Here is a 21081-nt window from a genome sequence, read left to right on the forward strand (position 1 = left end):
GGTGTGTGCACTGCGGCCTGACGTTTGTTTTCTTTTCCCTTTTGAAACTGGAGCATAGGCTTTTCTTATTTTATTTTGGATGTGACTGAAATAAGGGGGAATGCATTAGAGATGAAGCTATGCCTTTCAGTATATACAGTAGCGGCCCCTTAAAGATGCGGTTTTAGAAACGTCTCTAAGATTTGCGTATGTATGTGAGGAAGTGAGGTTCTTAAGGAAAACAAACCTTTGATGATGATTTAGCGCTATTTCTCTTTTGACTCAAAGTTGTCTGCTTAACCTCAATTCTCTGTCAATAAGCATAACTATAGATATTTTTCAGAAGTACCTTTTGGACATGAGACTATAAAATTATGATGACAATATAAAAATAGTTAAGAATATTTAAAAATAATAAGAGTGACATAAAACTTCAAGGATGGGGATATCGCGCACATTCAGGTACGTTCAGAAGATGCCACGGTTCTTCCATAACATCCAATAAAATTTATTAGACTACAAGGGGCCAGTGGCTATATTTTAATGTGAAAACTGTATTAGGAGGAGTGGAGGGTTCAGAGTTCTAAGTATTAATGAATCACCCCAGCTTAACACCTGTCATGCAAACTCAGAGCGTCGGTTCAGTTCTAAAGTTAACCTAGCAGCTTAAAACAACAAACGATTTTAGTATTTTCTATTGTACAGGACCTAGTATAGAGTGCTGTCCACTTAATGTAGAACAACCATAAGAAGGAGGTAGGACAGCCTGTATTTCCCAAAATTTACAGATGAAGACTTTGAAACTAAGTAACTCATTAAAGATCATACAGCAAGTAGCCAAACCAGGAGTGGAATTTTTCACGCCTCTTACCTAGAGGCAGCCTGGTAAATGCATTTTGTTCTGTATGTGTTTGAATTAAGGCTTTGCTTATCAAAGCCTTATCCCATCTGCAGAGATGGGATCGGTTCTCACTGGTATGGGGGGAGGCGGGAGGCGGGAGGCGGGAGAGGGTGGAGATCAGGAGCCTTCCTGAGCCCGAGCTCCACACCAGTGACTGCAAAAGTCTCTTCCTGCCGCGCGTGGAGGCCAGGCCGAGCGAGATGCAGCAAAGCAGCAGGAGAGCAGTGGAGAGGACCCCAGGGTGTCATGGGCACAGAGGTGCTTGCACGGGAGCAGCCTGGCCATGGTTCCCCATGTCCCTGAGGGGAGGCGTTCTCCATGCACCGAGCCCTGGGCTGGGCTTCCCTGTCTCTTCTTCCCCTTTCTCTCAACCCCTCCCTACCTCCTCTGCTCCCTTGCCTCCTATCACATCCTCCATCTGCAGCTCTGGCCTTCTGCAGGCATCTTCAGTCTCTGCCAGCTTTCCCTTGCCACCTTTCCTTCTAAATCGTCCTGGCCCAAGTCCCAGGCTCCTTCCCTCCACTTCTCTGGGCCACTTAGATTCCTATCAAGAGAAACAGCAGGTGTCACACCACCACCGTGCCCCTCTCTTTCAGTAAGCTCAGTGTGACCTGCTTTGGAGAGCTCTGTACCAAGAAGTGCAATGGGCACTGTTCATAGTAAATTAAGTATAAAAATCTCTATCTTGAACCAAAAATTGACTGTTCACTCTGTATCTGAGGGAGGGACGCCAAATTTCTTGTCCTGGAGCAAGCTGCGCCTTGAAAATGGCCAACATCTGGACTATGATTAGATCTCAGGCCACAGCAGGACCCTTGTAAACACTCCATCCCATTTAGATGTCCCCTTTGGCATATCTGAGACACACAGGGTCTCTTCTGCCAGCCTATAAATTCATCTAAAATCTGTGCTTCTCCCTGAAAAATCCTAATAACTGAAAGAGCCGATGACAATACTGTAATTCACGATTACTGTAAGATAGGGCTTATTCTATTTCAATACTAACCTCAATTAAGGTGACATTATGAGGGCAGCCTTTCTGCAGCTCTGTTAATCACCATTCACACATCAAGCATAGGGAACTCCCCTCTGCTTTCAGCTACCAATAAACCAATAATAAATCTCCAGCTCCTGGGGGACACATGGCTCCCTTACCTAGGGATTTTAGATCACCCAGGTAGCTGTTATGTTGATTTTGAGAGGGGAAAAAAACCTATTTGAACAGAAACTAAGAAGGAATTAAGAAGATAATACAGAAAAAAGTGAGAAGAAAGAGGAAGAATTGGAAGAGAGGGTAAAAATCTCTATTCCAACAGAATCTTCTTCTAAAGCTGTTTCTGATTAGGAGAGGATTAGGCAGCTCACATTCCAGCTATATTAAATTAAATCCCAGGCCCCTTTCCTCAGACACACACAGGTCTGAGAACATCAATCCTATCATGACAAAATAGCCCTCCGGAAAAGGAATCCTCCTGGCAGCGTGCCATCCCGCTCTTATAAACTGTTAGCCATGGTAATGAACCAGTCCAAGAGGCATATTAATAATGACATGAAGAGACACATTTATTGTTGATTGTTGAGATGGTGGCAGATTTACTGCCAGCGTGCCAGGAGGGAGGGCCTGGCCCAGCAACGGTGCAATTAAAAACAAATTGAATACAGGAACAAAGAATCAATAATCTAACAGGGCAACTTTTCGTTTGCAAAATACAAATATAAATTAACTGACCTGAACACAGTTGCTAACTGGTCATTAATGTGTGCTTGCTGGCCAATCAGGGTGTGTCACTGATGCCATCATGTTGATTGCAGCAGGCTGGGGGGGGGGGGTGCCCTTTATCTGCCTGCCAAGGCTGCCCTCTGGGCCATCCTGTTTGGGGTTATTTCCAATGTCACTAAAAAACGTGGCCGTGTCGGATCTTTCCCCTGAAGCTCTGAATTACGGAATTTTAAAAAAGGTTTCACTAAGAACTTCTTGATTCAGTAGAAATAAATGCTATCGGTGCCTGCCTATACGGTGATCTGTCCTAAGCATGGGGAGAAGGTAATAAATCCAAGGAGGATGACACGCTTTGTGGTGTGGTCCCCAATAACCTCCAAATTAGGACATTTGCCACTATTTTCATGGATTAGTAACACTTAATATCAATGTGTTAAAGAGCTATCTATACGGTCTTGCCAATTCAGATTGCAATCCCTAAACTGTGACCATATTAAAAACAATAGAGCCAACTCTGGCTCTTGCTTTCAAGGAAAAAACTAGGTGTGGGAAAAAGTTAGATCCACCAATAGCTGAAATATGAAATGAGAAGTTACAGGTAGCATAAGGAAGTGCAGGTAAAGGTTTGGAATTCCAAAGAAAGCCTTTGGCTTTGGGGGTTTAGCCACTCTAAAACTGTACTGTTCAATATGATAGCCACTAGCATGTGTGGCTATTTTTAATTACATTAATTACAATGAAATAATACTGACAATTCACTAGCCACATCTCTAGTTCTTAATAGCCCCTTGTGGCTAATGGCTACCATGTCGGACAATGCAGATATAGGACATTTCCATCATCACAGAAAGGTCCATGGGACAGTCCTGCTCTAAAGGGTCCGTAGAACTTGGATATCCAGAGAAAAGAACATTCAAGACAGATAGATTGTTTGAGAAATGGAAAAGAATGCAGGACACTGGGGGCGGAGGTTTTACAAGGACAAGTTTGGCTAAGTTCTGTGTAGGATATAAAAATGGAAGAATAGAAAGTAAGAGTGAAAAAGGAGGTCTGACCTTGAATTGCTGAGCACTTGGAAAAGTGATCTAAGAGGTTTTGACTTTACTGTATTGTCAAAAGGGAGTCATTAAAATTACAAGCAGGGGGAAGTAACATGATCTGGTGCGTGCATCAGGAATATTTAGACAACAGTGTTAAAATGAATTATAAGGAGCCAGAGACTGAGGACGGGGTAGCAATGAGGACGTGGCAGTGAAAAGTCACCAGAGTGTAAGATGCCGCACTTCTATGGTTGTGGTTGTGGGAACAGAAAGAGAATGACTTTATTGGACATGACACCTGCTCTGACAGAGAAGCAAGGGAGAAAGAAAGTCAACGCTTATGCCACCATTTTATGCAAGGCTGGTGTGTCCATGAATATAAGTGTGAATTAAAAGAGGAGGAACGGGTTTTGGAGCGAAGAAAAAGTCCAATGGTATGGGACACCCACCTTGAAGAGTTCAGGAAAGAACCGGAAAGAAGAGACTAGAATTAGGGAAGAAATTACGAAGTAGAAATGTAGATTTCAGAGTCACTGATCCAGACTTGATATTAACTCCAAGGAGGAAGTCCTAAGCACAAAGATGCATAAAGTAGGAGGAGAGGAAAAGGCTTAAGGAGGACAGATCGTGACTGCAGAGATATTAGACTGAAATCCTTTAAACAGAGATAACCTGACAAGGCAAGCATGCGCCTTGTAAATGAACAGGTGTGTCAGTCTGGCCTGAGACTTATGTAAAAGGGAGAGGGCATGAAGAGGACATTCCACGTAGAGGTTAAGTGCTGGCTTTCCCTATAGACTAAGCAGAGCTCGAATCACGGCTCTGTATCTCTCAGCTTTTGACCGAGGGCAAGTTCCTCAGCCTCTCTGAGCCTCAGTTTCCTCATTCAAAAAATTAGTAAAACGCATCTCACCCTCTTGGGTTAATTAGGAAATAGAGTTACATCGTGTCTGTAAAGTGACTGCTCTGCTTGGTACTCAGGCATGAAAACCATGGTTTATAATTATTCTAAGACACATCTTTGACTGCTTTCCTTGTGATTATTTTACTTCACTTCTATTGCTCTTCAATTTCTGAACCCATAGAGGAGAATGGCTAGTGAAGAGAATGATTAGTGAAGAGAACAGTCAAAGGCTTTTTGATACCTTGATGAGAAGCCAAAGTAGGAATAAGTACAAATGACAGGTATTGGTGCCAGGACACTGTGTCTCAGGTGAAACTTGTTAACGAGGGGCTCACAGCCAGGCTTTGGAATATGCAAGTCAGACTCTTCAGATATGTGTCTACATGCTGCACGTAGGAAAATATCACCACTCTGAATTCACAGATTACTCTGATGCTAAGCCATGACTACAACTCAACCTGTGGGTGGTGAAGTTTGAAATCTTAGGTGGGATTCTGACTACATGAGGGTCACGATGAACTTTAAACTGTTGGGAGAATTTATGAACGTTTACTAACTCACCCTTCTTCAAAGGTGTGACCGCTTCCCCCCCCGACAGCAGTGGGAAAGCTCTCTTTGTATTTACTTGCGCTGCTGACAGATGAGGCTCTTAGGACACAAGCTGAGATCCCCATGCCAATTGACTAGAACGTAACAGGCATTGCATTTCCTCCTGCATCTCCACATCAGTTATGGTTTTGAGAACAGACTTCATGACTGTTCTGTGTATTTAGTTCTATTGCAAATAAGGCGAAGGACGGCTCCGGACCCCACCACTTCTCTTTCTGGCTCCTGTATGTATCTCAACCAGGTGCCAGGACTGACAGCACCATCCCAGATCATGCCAAGAGTCTCTGCTGTGGCCTCCAAGCAAGCTCATGCACTTTGATGCACCCACTCAGAGCCAGGAACCTCACACGGCACTGTTGCCCTCTTGGCAGACAGGGTCGAACCATCTTCAGCTCTGACTATGAGTCCATCAAATTTGGCTTTGGTCTCATTCAGCTTGGAACACCGTAACTCTTCCTATTCCTATAATTAAAAGTTTATAAGTGTTAAAGGAGGAATTGAGCAGATATCTTCCAGCCCCTTACTAGAGGGAGGATGGATCATATTTAATGGAGAGAAGGATGGAATTCCAGGGGCCACAAAAGAAGTAGTTATGAAAACTGCAAAAGCTCTGTGTGTGTGTGTGTGTGTGTGTGTGTGTGTGTGTTATAACTTTAGTCTCTAAGCAGAGCAGGACAAAGCCCCATATCTCTCCTCACAATAATGGGAGTAGAGGCTTGATAAAATGAGAAATATTCTTTCTACAAAATGTGTTTCGTACTGTGTTGTCAGCAACTAACTACACATGATGTCACGAAAGACATGATAACCTAGGGGATTGGGGAGAGGCGAACGCTAATTCGATTTCAGCTACAGGACGTGTCAGATTCAGACAATGTCTGAGTAACACAATCTGAGGGAAGGGACAGGACAGTTGCACAGAGGGTGTGAGTGTGAGTGTGGGTCTCATTCCAACCCCGAGGCCGGGCTAGAGGGAGCCTGCAGGGGGACACCCTTCTTGCAAAGGACGACTCGTGAAGTGCCTTCCTCGGCTGGGTACGGAGGGCATTCTGAGGGCACCGACTTCAATCCTGATTCCTTCTAAGTTGTAATTGCTTTCTTAGTTTACCCAACCCTGAAATTAGGAATCTTAGTATTTTATATATACACCATCGGATGTGGGTTGTGGAGTTTACAAGTATCACAAGAAGCAGGAAAGGAAAGGATGTCTTTCTTATATATCTGTTAATAAACACAGACACACAGGATTAAGGTGTGCATGTGTGTACCTGAAGGAAATCAATTATGTTCAATTGTATTCTTCACCCCAGAATAAGAAGCCAGGAAGGGAATGTCACAGAGACACAGGTCCTGATGTGAGGAGTAGAGCTCAGGCTGGGGAGGGAGTTTCTTGACACCCAGTCTTGTTCTTTGCCACATTCCCACCCTGCCTCTGTGAAGAGCAAGTGTGATTATAATTTAAAATAGAGGCCAAATAAATTAAATTTCTTTCAGGTTGACTGCCTGCTTTTCTTTAGGCCCACAATTATGCATGTTAATTTAAATAATTATTTAAAGAATATTTGGGAAAAGAGGGGAAAATAGCAGAGAAAAAGAGGTGAGTAACAAAGGAAGGGTTGGAAATAGGTAGGTTCGGGCTTCCCTGGTGGCGCAGTGGTTGGGAATCTCCCTGTCAATGCAGGGGACACGGCTTCGACCCTGGTCCGGGAAGATCCCACATGGTGCGGAGCAACTAAGCCCGTGAGCCACAACTACTGAGCCTGCGCTCTAGAGCCCGCGAGACACAACCACTGAGCCCATGCGCCACAACTACTGAAGCCCACGCGCCTAGAGCCCGTGCTCCACAACAAGAGAAGCCACCACAATGAGAAGCCCATGCACCTCAATGAAGAGTAACCCGGGCTCGCCGCAACTAGAGAAAGCCCGCACGCAGCAACGAAGACCCAACACAGCCAAAAACAAGTAAATAAAATAAATACATTTACTTTTATTAAAAAAGAAAGAGGTAGGTCCTTGCAAAAGTGTGACCCGTGGGCAGGTTTGCCTCCCTCACCTGCTGGGATGCTCCACCAGGTGCCCGGCCCCCATCCACCCCCCAACCAGCCTTAGCCAGGCCCCCTCTACTCCGCAACGATCTTCTCAGGAACCACCCTTCTCAGTAGCACCTCAGAACTTCTATTTTTTTTTTCACAAATAGCAACATCCACCTGCCCTTTTACTTAGCTATGAGTTAGCAATCTGGCCTGTGAACCCAACACTGGGTCTAGAATTAAAACCCCTTCATTGCAGCACTACTGACAATCGCCAAGACATGGAAGCAACCTAAATGTCTATCAACGGATGAATGGTTAAAGAAGATGTGGTACATACATACAATGGAATATTAGCCATAAAAAAGAATGAAATAATGCCATTTGCAGCAACGTGGATGGACCTAGAGATTATCATACTAAGTGAAGTAAGCCAGACACAGAGAAAGACAAACATCATATGATATCACTTATATGTGGAATCTTAAAAGAATAATACAAATGAACTTATAAACAAACAAAAATAGACTCCCAGACACAGAAAACAAACTTAGGGTTACCAAAGGGGAAAGGGGGAATAAATCAGGGGTTTGGGATTAACATATCCACACTACTATCTATAAAACAGATAACCAATAAGGACCCATTGCATAGCACAGGGAACTCAATATTTTGGTAATAACCTGTAAGGAAAAATATATATATATATGTATAACTGAATCACTTAGCTATACACCTGAAGCTAACACAACATTGTAAATCAACTATTCAAGTAAAAATAAAACTCCTGGTGTTAAGGGGTGCTTCACCACTTGCTGGCCAGTGTAACTTGGACAAATCATGTCAGCTCTCTGAATCTCAGGTTCTTTTCTTGGAATGTGGTGATTTTCAATAAGGAATAATCCGAAGAGACCATGCATGCAGAAGGCTTTACCTGTGTGTGTTTTGATAGCTTTTACCTAGAGACAAGCCTAGTGAAGGGAATTTAAAGCTTTTAGTGGCTCTGTCATCTTTGGGCAAGTTTTTACTCTTTCTGAGCTTCAGTTTTCTTAATTGTAAGATGTGACTATGGCGTAAACCTTTCAGGGATGTTGTGAGGATCAACTGAGATCAGCTTACGGTCAATGTGCCCAGTGCAGAGGTTGGCTGACCCTCAGCGAAACCCAGGGCTGGCCTGGGTGGAGAATCAGACTTCTCTACCTGCTAAACTAAACCTTGGGTACCAAGTAGTCTCACCTGAACTGACTCCAGGCTCAAAGCCCCAAAGTCTTTGGAAGACATAGAAATTGCATAGGCTTGTTCGCATCATTCATCCTTTCTAGCCCTTTGCCTAAGATTGGGCTTAGCGAGAGTAGTTTGCTCCATGAAAGGAAGTATCTGGCAGTAAACAGATTTTTGGACTAGCCAAGAGAGCACATAGAGATACCAACAGTCAAGGAGAAAGAATGCCAGATCTTCCTGTCTATCGCTCCCTGACAGTGACACGAGGATATCCATACATTCTAGAATGCTGAAGGGTTCATGACAATCAGAGTGATTCTGGATTCTCTGGATTCTGGATTCTCAAAGGCGCCAGCGTTTTCAGTACGGACATAGGGGAAAGAGGTAACATTTAGAATGTGTGTCCCTGCAGGGATGAGCTACTGGCAAATTAATTATCTTCTTCTTTGCCTCTGCCTCAGCCTCTCTACGTCATCTTTTGGGGGCTCTGGCACCCCACTCCTGCTCCCCCACTGCTCATTTTCTTTCTTGAGTTTTGTCCCCAATTTCTGCTAGTACAATGAAACATCAGTAGCAGGAAAAAGAGGGAAAAAAGAAAGGATAACTGGCAAATTCCCATGGATCTAGATTAGAGGAATCACCTTGGACGTGGTTGTCAGCTGGGGGGTGGCCTGTGCCGGAGGCACACTGGGCGTGGAGTCGCACGGCTGGGGTCCAGACCCAGCACAGCTGCTGACCCACAGGGCACCCCGGCCAGTCTCTTAACCTCTGTGAGCTGCAGTGATCTCATGCAAAATGGAAATAACGGTCACTGCCCTGAAGCCTCCCAGGGCTTGTCGTGAGGGTCACATGAGCCAAAGATCGTGACCAGTGCTGTAAAGTACTAAATAAACACACGGAAGTCACGCGATCGCTGTTAGAACATATCTCTTGGCTTGTCACATGGAAGACCTCATCCCTCTAAGGACCTCTTCCCAATTACTGGCCACTCCAAGTCATCTGGACAGCCTGACTCATGCCCTGCCCCTATCTGCCTGCAGGGACTTTATGATCACTGCCTTCTTATGCCATCTCATTTGCTGTATCCATCTGTCCTCTGTTCATCTTACAAACATTTGCTGAAGGCCTAGGATCCCTCGGACAGCGTGCTATGGGCTGGGGTTCTTGCTGCCCTCAAGTAGGAAGAGTTCATCTCACAAAACTTACCTCCTCTCATGCTAGTAACTTCATGATAAATCTCAAACAAACCCCTTCTTGTCTTGAGTTACAGCTGTTTCTTAGTTCTATAACACCTGTGTAATGTCTGTGTTTTCTTTATGCCTAAAGCTCACAAGCCTAACACTTTCCTCTCCCAGTGGCTCAGGATCCTAACTCTGCAATCACTAGTGGGAACATCTAACGTTTCCCCAAACTCAAAAAAGGGAGGTGATATCCTTTTAATTCTTCCTATTTCAAGATATTGGGATTAATCCTCTCAATTTCCCTTGGATGATACCTCTTGAAGGAAGCTTCTCCATTCCTACAGGGAGACCCACAAGCTGCTGTCCTCACACCTTCTGAGTGACGGGCATGACCTCTTGCCCACCCCATGCCTCCAGCTCCTTTATGGCACCCCCTCCCGCACAAGGCTGCCAGATTGGTTTTCCTGCCCTGATCTGAGCCCCTTGTTCTGGATTTCCTTAACACCTCGGTACAGAGTCGCAGCCTCACCGTCGGGCGCCAGGGACACTGTCGCAGCCTCACCGTCACGCGCCAGGGACACTGTCGCAGCCTCACCGTCACGCGCCAGGGACACTGTCGCAGCCTCACCGTCACGCGCCCGGGACACTGTCGCAGCCTCACCGTCACGCGCCAGGGACACTGTCGCAGCCTCACCGTCACGCGCCAGGGACACGGTCGCAGCCTCACCGTCACGCGCCAGGGACACTGTCTCAGCCTCACCGTCACGCGCCAGGGACACAGTCGCAGCCTCACCGTCATGTGGCACCTTAAAGTTATCCCTTCAGTGGCCAAGATGTACCTTGGGGACCAGTGATGCTATTTTAATGAAAGCAGCTTCTTCCCTTAAAGAGAAGTACTAGGAAACGAATCCCATCAGATACGTGGAAAGGCCACCTTATAAACCAGGAAAGGACAGGCTTTGAGGCAGTATTAGAGCAGCTCTCAGTTACCCACTTTGCAGGAGGGAGCAACGAAGCCTAGAGCCCGTGGGACTGCCCTTCTGCTAAGGACACTTGTCTGGCAGAGGTGATGAGATTCTAACATTCTCGAATGGACAGAAGATAAAAAAAATACCATATACACACACACACGCGCGCACACGCACACACACATATGCAGATTGACAAGTTGCAGCTTGGAAATTTTTCAGTTTTTCTCATTGCAAAATCAATACCCATCAGCAGTTTGAAATTAAAGGCAAGATTAGACCTCAGTTTTATATATGCCTTATTGTATTCCAAAAGCTTTCTACTCGGTCAGATAAATCTTCTTTAAGAGGATTAGGAAACTTTCATTATCTTTAACCTGAACTAACACTAAGTCTGAAAAATTAATCTATAGACTGGACAAAAGCCGATAGCTGCTGGGAAAGAGGAGACTTCTGGGCTTTTTTCTAATTGAGCCGCGGGGTCTCGGCTTCCACCCACTGGAAACTCAACTGATTCCCAAAGGAAGAACAGCTCTCTGAGCTCCTCATTTTAGCCTCTCAGTCAATGTAAAGCCCGGTCTGCTAAGATTTCCAAGAGGAGGTGCTCCCTTTCCTCCTCTGCCCTCCTGATCTTTGCATTGGACGGCCTGCAGCTACAGAAGTTGCTTGGCCTAAAGCGTGGAGACTGGAGGACGTCACCTCTGCAACGAAGGACCCCGCTGCCCTGCTTCTCGCCTCTTCCCAGAGCCTTTCTGACCCAAAGCTCTGAGACCCCCCTGACATTCACATCCAGCCCCAGGAATTACTCCAAGCTTCCTATGGAGAACATCATCCCTGAAGCTCTGTGCCACAAGCCCTTTATGGCCTGCATCGGCCTCGACGTGCTTACACAGTCTGTCTTCTTCCTTGAAAAGTGATAGCCTTGTTCTGCTTGAGTCTGTTTCCGTACAGTGCCCGACGGTTCTTTTTTTTCTCTTTCAGTGACGAATTTCCTGAATTTGAAGATAACATTGTTGTCAAGGCCACGGAGGCGCCACGGAGGCGCCACTTCCCATGCCGAGAATTTGTGCTTCCCTGGAGCCAAGCCCAGGTGGCAGGCGGGTGGTGAGAGCTTGAGCTCCCTTGTTTCCCGCAGACGTCCCCGCTCATCTCAGACGACTGATGTCAGCCAGGCCCTCCACCAGCCCCTGAGGAGAAGCAGCAGCCGTGACACTTGTCTTTATCTCCAGATGGCAGGCCGTCTTGTAGCTCCCGAGCAGATTATCCCCAAGCCATACCCCGGGTGCAACATGGATAGAGCACAGACACAGCGGAGCATGGGTGTCCTCGCGTAGGAGGCAGACGGGGGAGTCTGGGGGCGTGTGGGTGAGACAAGGGCTTAGAGGCTGCACGGAGGCAACGTTTCAGCACTACGGCAGCACCAGGGCCTGCCGGGAGGCAGGGCTGCAGCAGACAGACCAGACCTCTGGCCCAGCTCAGGCCATTGCCACGGTGTGCAGAGCCAAAGCCCCAGATGCTCTGCTAGCAAAGAGCTGTTCCAGACAAAAGGAAAGAATGGCCACCTTGATTTGCACACATGACCAAAGCGTGAAGACTCTTAACTCCTACTCAAACTTCCCATGAAACCATCCGAAATGAGCGAAATTATAGTTTTTAGAAAAGCAGGGATGAGGGAATCCATATTAGCTAATAAGCAAGAATGCCATACACATTTCAGAAACTGAAAAAAAAAAAAAAACCAACCCATTGGATCAAGTGCAGATGGGGTCTGATAAAAGGCAGTTACTGACACTAAGTCACACACAGGGAGTCTTTCTGAGAGCTCAAGGCATGGCCACGAGACATCAGCATAGGGGACACGGAGAAAGGTCCACCCAAACCTCTCCTTCGGTGGAGGAAGGATATGTCATAGGGGGATGGGAGCTAGTTTGCGCAGCACCTCATTGCTACCATGAGTGGATACCTGATAGAAATTGCTTTACATAGTGATGGGGGTGTTGGTAGGGGGCAGTTCGACATAAGGTCATTTGTAGAGCTGCCTTGTTTTAAGACGGTGCCCCAATTCTCTTGACTGCTCTCTGCATGAGTGTTTAATTCTTAACACTTAATAGTTGATATCTGAGACTCTGACATTTCTTCAACCCCATTTTTCTCCTACAAAGTAAAATTCAAATGAAAAACTCTTAACTACTATGCCTGGGTTATACTAATTCAGATTTTTAAGGGAGAATGGGAGAGAATATTAGGGATTCCCCCCTTTTAATTATATAGATTTATTTCCAACATAGACCTGGAGATAACATTTTGACTAATATCCCTCTTGACCTCAACTCCACTGTAGGGCTAAAAGGGTGTGCACGGACTCAGCAGCAATGCCAGACAGCACTCAGAGCCCCTTCTGGTCCAGACACAACCACCAGCTATGCAAGAACAGTCATATGTCACACGGTTTCACATCAATATCATTAACCTCTTATCATGAAATGAGCCTCTGAACAACAAAAGGCGCAGAGAGTAGTACCCACTTCCTAATATACCTTTTCCCCGCTCCAGAGTGCTAAGTGACCCGTATCTATCCACTACAACACAGTATAATATCAGATCGTATAACATAATATGTATTTCTCACATACCTTTTCCCCACTCCAGAGTGCTAAGTGACCAGTATCTATCCACTATAACACAGTATAATATCATATAACATACTATATATTTCTCACATACCTTTTCCCTACTCCAGAAAGCTCAACCAGCTCAGACATGCCAAACAACCTACTAATGAGAACAGAGGGACCAGAGAGAAAAATGGGGAAACTCCATACAGATGCTCAGCACTTAGCCAAGGCCCCAGCAGGCGGAAGGGATCCAGGACAGACACTCCGTCTCTGGATTCTACAGAGGAAACAGCCTTTGGCGTCTTTCTACAGGAGTCGAAGGACAAGCTGAGGCCGTGCTTCCCCCACGCGCCCCCCGGCCAGGCCGCCTACCTTGCACGATGAGGTGCACCCGGGAGGTCTTGGGGTGGTTGTCCGTCTGCACGGAGCAGGTGTAGGGGCCCTCGTCGTACACGTCCACGTTCTGGATCATGATGCTGTACTGGGTCGGCGTGTTAACCAGGATGATCACGCGAGGGTCTATGGACCACTTGTCGTTCCCGGCGTAGAGGATGGTGCTGCGGTTCAGCCAGGCCACCCGGGTGACCCGGTCGTCTATGGTACACCTGTGAGTGAGGGTCGGGGAGGGGAGGGGTAAGAGAGGGGCAGGGAGGGCGTGGGAAGAGGGGAGGGAGAAAGTGTTCAGAGATTCTGTTATAAACACAGCTGCTGTCATTCAAGGGGTAAATGAAATAACATAGCCCAGTGCTAAAGGGAATAAATTATTGATAAAACTTCCCAAATAGAGGACAACAGTGGCCTGAATCCTCCTGAAGAAGCGATGCTACAAAAATCATTTCTATTTGACTTAGGAACATATTATGTGAATATCTTTGCCGTCTATTTGCTTTCCATCTTATTTTCTCCCTTAGGCTTCTATGAAAATTCGTTTCTATTTCTCGAGCACAGTTACCACCTTGTGGGAGAAGTGGCCCAGGGCCAGAGGGGAGAGAGAGTGCATCAGTATTTCAAGTAGGTCACAGATAATCCACACAGCAAATGCTTAACTTGTTGTTAAGTCAAAAATTGGACACCGAACATCCCTCGTGTTCATCATCTCCTGTACCCGTAAGCCGCCCAAAGCCCTCCAACTGCAATTTATAACACAGAGTCTTGAAAGTCATGGGACAGTGCCAGCAGGCTTTGAGGCAGTCATGGCTGCCTCTTAGATTTCAAGAGAGGGACGGAGAAAGCGGCCAGCAGAGACCCCCTCCTGCTCACACGCTCCTCCCTACCCACCCCCACCGAGAGCAATGTAGGTGATGTCGCCTGCTTGTCACCAAGCTGAGGGGCCGACCACTACCCCACATACCCTAACCTACTCTCCCCAACAGTCAGAGGCTATGAATGGAGCTGCAAGCAAATGGAATTTGCTTGTCTCTGTGTATGACCTGCAGGTTATCAGGTCTAATGCAGAAATAAATGTGCCTGCTGGTCAGGAAGAAAATTTGCAAATGTGTCCCAGGAACTTAGAATGTGTGGGTGGAAAACCGAGAAAAGGAAATCCTTGAGAAATCGGAGTTGTTCAATGAAGGGCATGGTTAAAGGGCCCCAGGTGTGTGTCTAACCCACTACTCAGTGCTCTAGTCGGAACCTGAGTTTCAGTATCTCGGCAAATGAAAAGGTGAAATTACACCTACTTCCCCTAGATGTCCCACCAGAGCAGGTATGAGCAGTGCCTCCTGAGGACAGGGACCGTGACACCAGAACCTTCAGGTAAGCAGACAGGGCATAAACATGGCCACGCCTCACCAGGTCTGGTCCCATGTTGACCGGGACCAGGGCTCAGGAGGTGGGAGCGCCAAGGGCACCGGCCATGGGGAGACACATGGGTTTCCCTTGGCAACGTGAACAGCCTGACATAGTGCGAATGGGCCAGGGATACTGGAGCACCAAAATGACAGCCGCCACTGAAAGGGCTGAGCGCCCAGTCTAGCGAGGCCCTCTCCCCGATGCGGAGGAGGAATAAAAATAAAACCAGCTTCCAATCAGAGGGGTCTGCTATGCACACGTCCACCTGTCATTCAGCAGGTGCGGGCAGCCTCGAGGTAGGGGTGGGGTGATCATTAGGCCGAGAAAGGAAGACATTTTTCTCTTCTATATGTTCTTTGTTATTTTTTTACAACCATAAAAGTAAAATAAACATGTATAAACATGGAAACAGATACAATACAAAGATGCCTAAAGGCCGAGCTAATCTTTCTCTCCAACCAACTCCCTGCCTGGATGTCGCTATTTCAGTGACAGCCCGTTATGTCTTCCTCACCTTACTCCTTACAGACACATATTCACATACGGAAAAGGTTGCGTTGATTTGTTTTTACCTAAAACAGAATCATACTGTAATATTCTTACAAAGCTTTTATTTTAACTTGGCCACAGGCATCCCTGAATACCTGTACTTATAGATCTAATTCTGTAATTGTTTCCAGATACGTCTAAGATCAGTGAGGTGAGTTTTCGGGACACAGTTGCATTTACCTAATGGCCCCTGTATTCAGGTATCATTCAATGACTCCTTCCCACCTTCATGGATGCCTATTTGGCATAAGGAAAAACTGAAGTCATCAAAAAGTCTACAAATAATAAATGCTGGAGAGGGTGTGGAGAAAAGGGAACCCTTCTACAGTGTTGGTGGGAATGTAAACTGGTGCAGCCGCTATGGAAAACAGTATGCAGGTTCCTTAAAAAATGAAAAATAGAGTTACCATATGACTTAGCAATCCCAGTCCTGAGCATATATCCAGAGAAAACACTAATTTGAAAAGATACACGCACCCCAATGTTCATTGCAGCACTGTTTACAATAGCCAGGACATGGAAGCAACCTAAATGTCCATTGACAGATGAATGGATAAAGAAGATGTGGTACATATACATATATACATACACACACACACACACACACACACACACACACACACACACACAACGGAATATTACTCAGCCATAAAAAAGAATGATATAATGCCATTTGCAGCAACATGGATGGACCTAGAGATTATCATATTGGATTGGCCAAAAAGTTCATTCGGTTAGTGAATTTACATTGTTCTATAAAATTCTTGGTGAAAATGAAAAATGTATCTTTTATTTTTACTTAAAACCGAATGAACTTTTTGGCCAAACCCATACTAAGTGAAGTAAGCCAGACAGAGAAAGGCAAATATAAGATACCACTTATATGTGGAATCTAAAAAAATGATACAAATGAACTTATTTACAAAACAGAAACAGACTCACAGAAAACACACTTATGGTTACCAAAGGGGAAAGGGGGGGAATAATTAGGAGTTTGCGTGTAACATATACATGCTATTATATATAAAATATATAAACAACAAGGACGTACTGTAGAGCACAGGGAACTATACTCAGTATTTTGTCGTAACCTATAAGGGAAAAGAATCTGAAAAAAATATACATGTATGTATAACTGAATCATTTTGCTGGATGCCTGAAACTAAAACAACATTGTAAATCAACTTCATTCCAATAAGGAATAAATTAATTAAAAAAAAAAAGAAAAACTGAGGTCATGTTGTCTCCTCCACCCCCGTGGGGCCCTAGCTTCACTTTCTGCGCGTTTTCGTTCCTTCTACAGCGACTGTCCATTTCCCTTACGAGGGCTAAAGCCCTAATCGGCCTCCTCTGCTCCCCACTTTCAAAAGCATTTCTTAGGGAAAAAAAATATGATCAACACATTCATTCACTCTCAGTTGCAAATCACTGATAAGACTTAATGTGCCAACTTCCTTAATAACAGCTGTATTTCCATGAAGATCAAATTTCTGTTTGAATGACTCCTAAAGGTTAAATTCCTACTGTACAGGGCGGCCAGCCTGGAAGTAGATGGTAAACAAGACAGAGTGAAGGGTGCTGTCTCCCAGACCCTGGAACCACACACACCCAGGTGACAGTGCAGACAATATGCTTGCTTTTATTTTGGTCAAGTACGTAACCCTTTGCACATTTTAAGTTGACATAATATTTTTAAAGTTTGGGTAATAGTTGCAAAGGATGCATTTTTGGTCTGTGGAGATTATTCACATTTTAAAATTAAAATGTCATAATGTTCCTTTATATATATCTCTATACGAATTTAAATACCATAGCAATTTGATACTCATGATTGTCTACTTTCAAAATTCATGAACAAGTTCTTTTTTAACAGTCATAAAATGTGCATTGCTCCTTTTCTAAACTTGAACTTGTGTATCTATTATATATCCTCTGCAGGATTTTATCTGCAGGATTTTATCCTGATATAATTATTTCAAGCATATTTTATGCCTGAAAATCTTTTATTGATCAGCTATCATATTCATTTGCAACAATATATATAAAGTATAGAGATTGAAATTTAAATTTCTTTCATGTTCTGTGACTGTAAAGCTCCGAATAATATTTTCTTTTAGAATGAGTTATCTTTACAAGGATACTATTGATAAAACAACATAAATATATTATACATGTGGTTAAGTAATAATTAAACATAAAAAGTAAACTTTTACTGGAAATATAGCTCTCAATGGGATAGATGAGGCTTTTCTGTTTACTATACCATCGATAAATATCATTATACTAGAATTAGAGCTCAGGATCAATTCTATTCCCCTTTTGCTTTGAAAAAAAAACCAAGTTCACATAAGCAAGGAGATAGAAATGTAAACCTTGTATAGCAATGTCACTCAATTCTGTGAACCTCTTCCAAGATATATGCCAAAAACCACATAGTAATATAGCTTCAAAAATTATTTTAATGATCTCACAGCTGACAGTTCAATAAATTCCTCCTTCAATTTATTTTAAAGGAATGAATTGGAAAATACCTGACTTGCAAAGGGCTTTGTAACCCAGTATTAAATTCATTCAATTTCTCAGTATCTGGACAGTATATTGCTAACATTTTACTAGGCCTTATCAAATGACTATTAAAGATGTGTTATTCTGTCACTGAGAAGCACTTTGTTTAACCCAATACGCTGAGAAAGGTGGGGGAAAGTGAAATACTGTTTATTTCAATATGCCAAATCACCCTGCCCTCTGTCAGAAAACATCTCTATCTCTCTGGATTCTAATTCCAAGATAGAGAAGGTACCAGTTTTGCCACGAATTCATTACTGATGAAAAACTGTGCCATTTCCTTCAGGACTTCTCTGCTTTACTTTGGTGGGACTCTCCCTCAAGACTGATACTCTGTTTGATGACAGATCGATAATAGCTGTGGAGGTAACCATGAAAGTAAAGGAGCATTCTCTCCTGGGCAATTAAAGTGGGAGCAGTCAGAAAGGACAACCAGAACTACAACTCAAACACACGTCTTTCGCGGGCAGATCCATGTTAGGACATTTTGGATCTTGAAAATGTACTTCTTTAGATACATTTCCTTGTGTAAGGCCTACAGGTGCAGGTTGGGGGGTGAATCGCACCGGTTCAAATTGCCACAGGGTCCGGTAGGGGCGGACTTCGAGGCAGGGCAGTCCAAAGCTACCCTCTGGGCAGCACACACTCTCAGTGCCCTGCCACACGGCCCTTGGAAAGCCTTGTGTACCCCTCGGTGGACGTACCCCGGATGGATGACTAGGGTCCAATTCACCTGCTCTCGAGCCTGGGCCTCATTAGTGGGCGTGGAAAACACATAGAGGGAAGTAAGTCCATCTCCCTAATGGGGTAGAGCTGCTTCGCTGAGTCTACGCAGCCCTAGAACCTAACAGATGACAAAGACGCTTAGCACAAGGGTTCTGTCGCTTAGGGACAGTTATCTGCCTCGTAATGCGTCTGTGCCCCAGAAGCACGCGTCCTTCCAGGGCTTCTCGCTTTCCTCCATCGCGATAGGGCCCCTCCACCGTCCTCTGAACAGCAGAGAGAAGAGCTCAGAAAAGGACTTAACATTACGCTTAAGTATTGTTCCAGACCCTGCTCCTGCCCTGCTGGCTGTGGCTACGTCTAGGACTCTCTTTAACCAGAAGCCCACGAAGGACGGTTTTCAGTGTTAAATACGGGGGAGCGCCCCTGCTCGGCACTGGCTACCAACGTGTATGCTTTTCCTTGGTGGAACGGAAAGATACCTCTGGACGAGCTGACGAGCTCCAAGACTGAGTAAGTGCACGGGTGTGCGTCCAGAAGACTTCTCTTTTGAGCATGAGGTGCTATTCGGGCATTTTGCCAATTGGTCTGACGTGTTTCTGGTGCTGAGGACCCTTTGCGAGCACTGAGTGTCATGTCATTTGGGTGTATTCCTAATTGGTCCTGACTCGTGTCTGACATCAAGGTCCATATGTGTTGGGAAGTGTTTGTCTGGGACTCCGTATCAGTCATCCTCTGGAGGGTTTGTGACAGTTCTGTCTTCGGGTGTGTGAGTGTGTATCGCATTTCTCTGACTGGTATTCTTGTTGCCTTTTGTAAAATGGGAAATTCAGGTTCAATTCATGAAGAAAAATTTTAGCTATAAAACTATGACTAAAGAAAAAATAAATAAATAAGGGGGAGCCAAGAGGGAAGTTCAGAAATATTAATGACAGCTTTCCAATTTCTCGAAAACCCTTTCAGGTATTTAAAATTCTTACATTCCAAGCTAACCCTGCCTCCTGGCCCAAATACGACAGAACTCATGGCACCTCTACTGGAACGTCTACGATTACACAGTGAGTGTTCTGCGCCCAGCACAGTTCAAGAACCTTCCGTATATTAAATCACTTGATCCCATAGCTACCCTTTGGGAGACGCTCTATTACTGTCCACATTGTACAATGAGGAACAGACAGAGAGGTTCAGGACTCCTAACATCCAAGGCTGGCACCATTGTCACTGGGCAGGACCCCATGAGGCCTTCCTGTCAGAGGCTGGGTGGGCAGGCAGGCTTCCCCCAGATCCTCTGCTCGGCTCCTCTCTGAAGTCCCTAGATGATAGTGTTTGATACACATTTCCTGAGTTGTTTTGCAGATGTAAACCTCCCCCTCTACAACAAATGGAAGATGTTATCTCCTTGGCGACCTTGAGCACGTAGCCCCAGGACTCCTGTTGCTTAAGGACTGATAATGTGAACCCCTGTGACACCACCCTGCTGCCTCACCAGCAGACAATCGGAGAACTGTGCACCAGCTGATCACAAACTTTTCTCTGCTCCAAGCTCCGACGTTTCCGTGTGTTTGGCCTCACTGCGTGGTGGTACACGGACTGCGTTAACGCCATCAGGCAGGGGATTCAAACCTGGGCAGCCTGGCACGGGGGTCCCCGTACTTCAGGGCTTCTTCTTAATAATAATAATAATAATAAATAAAAAGTGCTTGTCACAGGGAGATCAGCTCGGTGCTCTGTGATCACCTAGAGGGCTGGGATAGGGAGGGTGGGAGGGAGGGAGACGCAAGAGGGAGGGGATAAGGGGAACATAGGTATCTGTATAACTGATTCACTTTGTTGTAAAGGAGAAACGAACACACCATTGTAAAGAAATTATACTCCAGTAAAGATGCAAAAAAATTAAAAATAAAAATAGGGCTTCCCTGGTGGCGCAGTGGTTGAGAATCCGCCTGCCGATGCAGGGGACACGGGTTCGTGCCCCGGTCCGGGAAGATCCCACGTGCCGCGGAGCAACTAAACCTGTGAGCCACGGCCGCTGAGCCTGCGCATCCGGAGCCTGTGCTCCGCAACGGGAGAGGCCACAGCAGTGAGAGGCCCGCGTACCGCAAAAAAAAAAAAATAATAATAAAATAAATAAATAAAAATAAAAATAAAATAAAAAGTGCTCGTGGTTTGAGAACCCAGGTTATTAGGGCAGCCAGAGATTCCCTCAAAGTTATGGTGCTTATTTAATCTTCTCATAAGCGATAAAACAGCTCTGGGGAACGGAAGTGATTTTTTCACACCCGTAA

The 21081-nt window shown here is 45.2% G+C and overlaps 1 protein-coding gene across 5 annotated transcripts in view; it reads right to left on the reverse strand.

The window, feature by feature from the left end:
• Positions 1–21081, reverse strand: part of OPCML (opioid binding protein/cell adhesion molecule like) — a 1097554-nt gene that overhangs the window by 229141 nt on the left and 847332 nt on the right. For all 5 annotated transcript variants that reach the window (XM_059067772.2, XM_067039351.1, XM_067039352.1 and 2 more), the window contains one exon: positions 13541–13773. In XM_059067772.2, coding sequence (XP_058923755.1) covers positions 13541–13773 — 233 coding nt within the window. The remainder of the gene's footprint in view (positions 1–13540; positions 13774–21081) is intronic.

Source organism: Kogia breviceps, chromosome 7 (genome assembly GCF_026419965.1).
Source record: "Kogia breviceps isolate mKogBre1 chromosome 7, mKogBre1 haplotype 1, whole genome shotgun sequence".
Classification (NCBI taxonomy): domain Eukaryota; kingdom Metazoa; phylum Chordata; class Mammalia; order Artiodactyla; family Physeteridae; genus Kogia; species Kogia breviceps.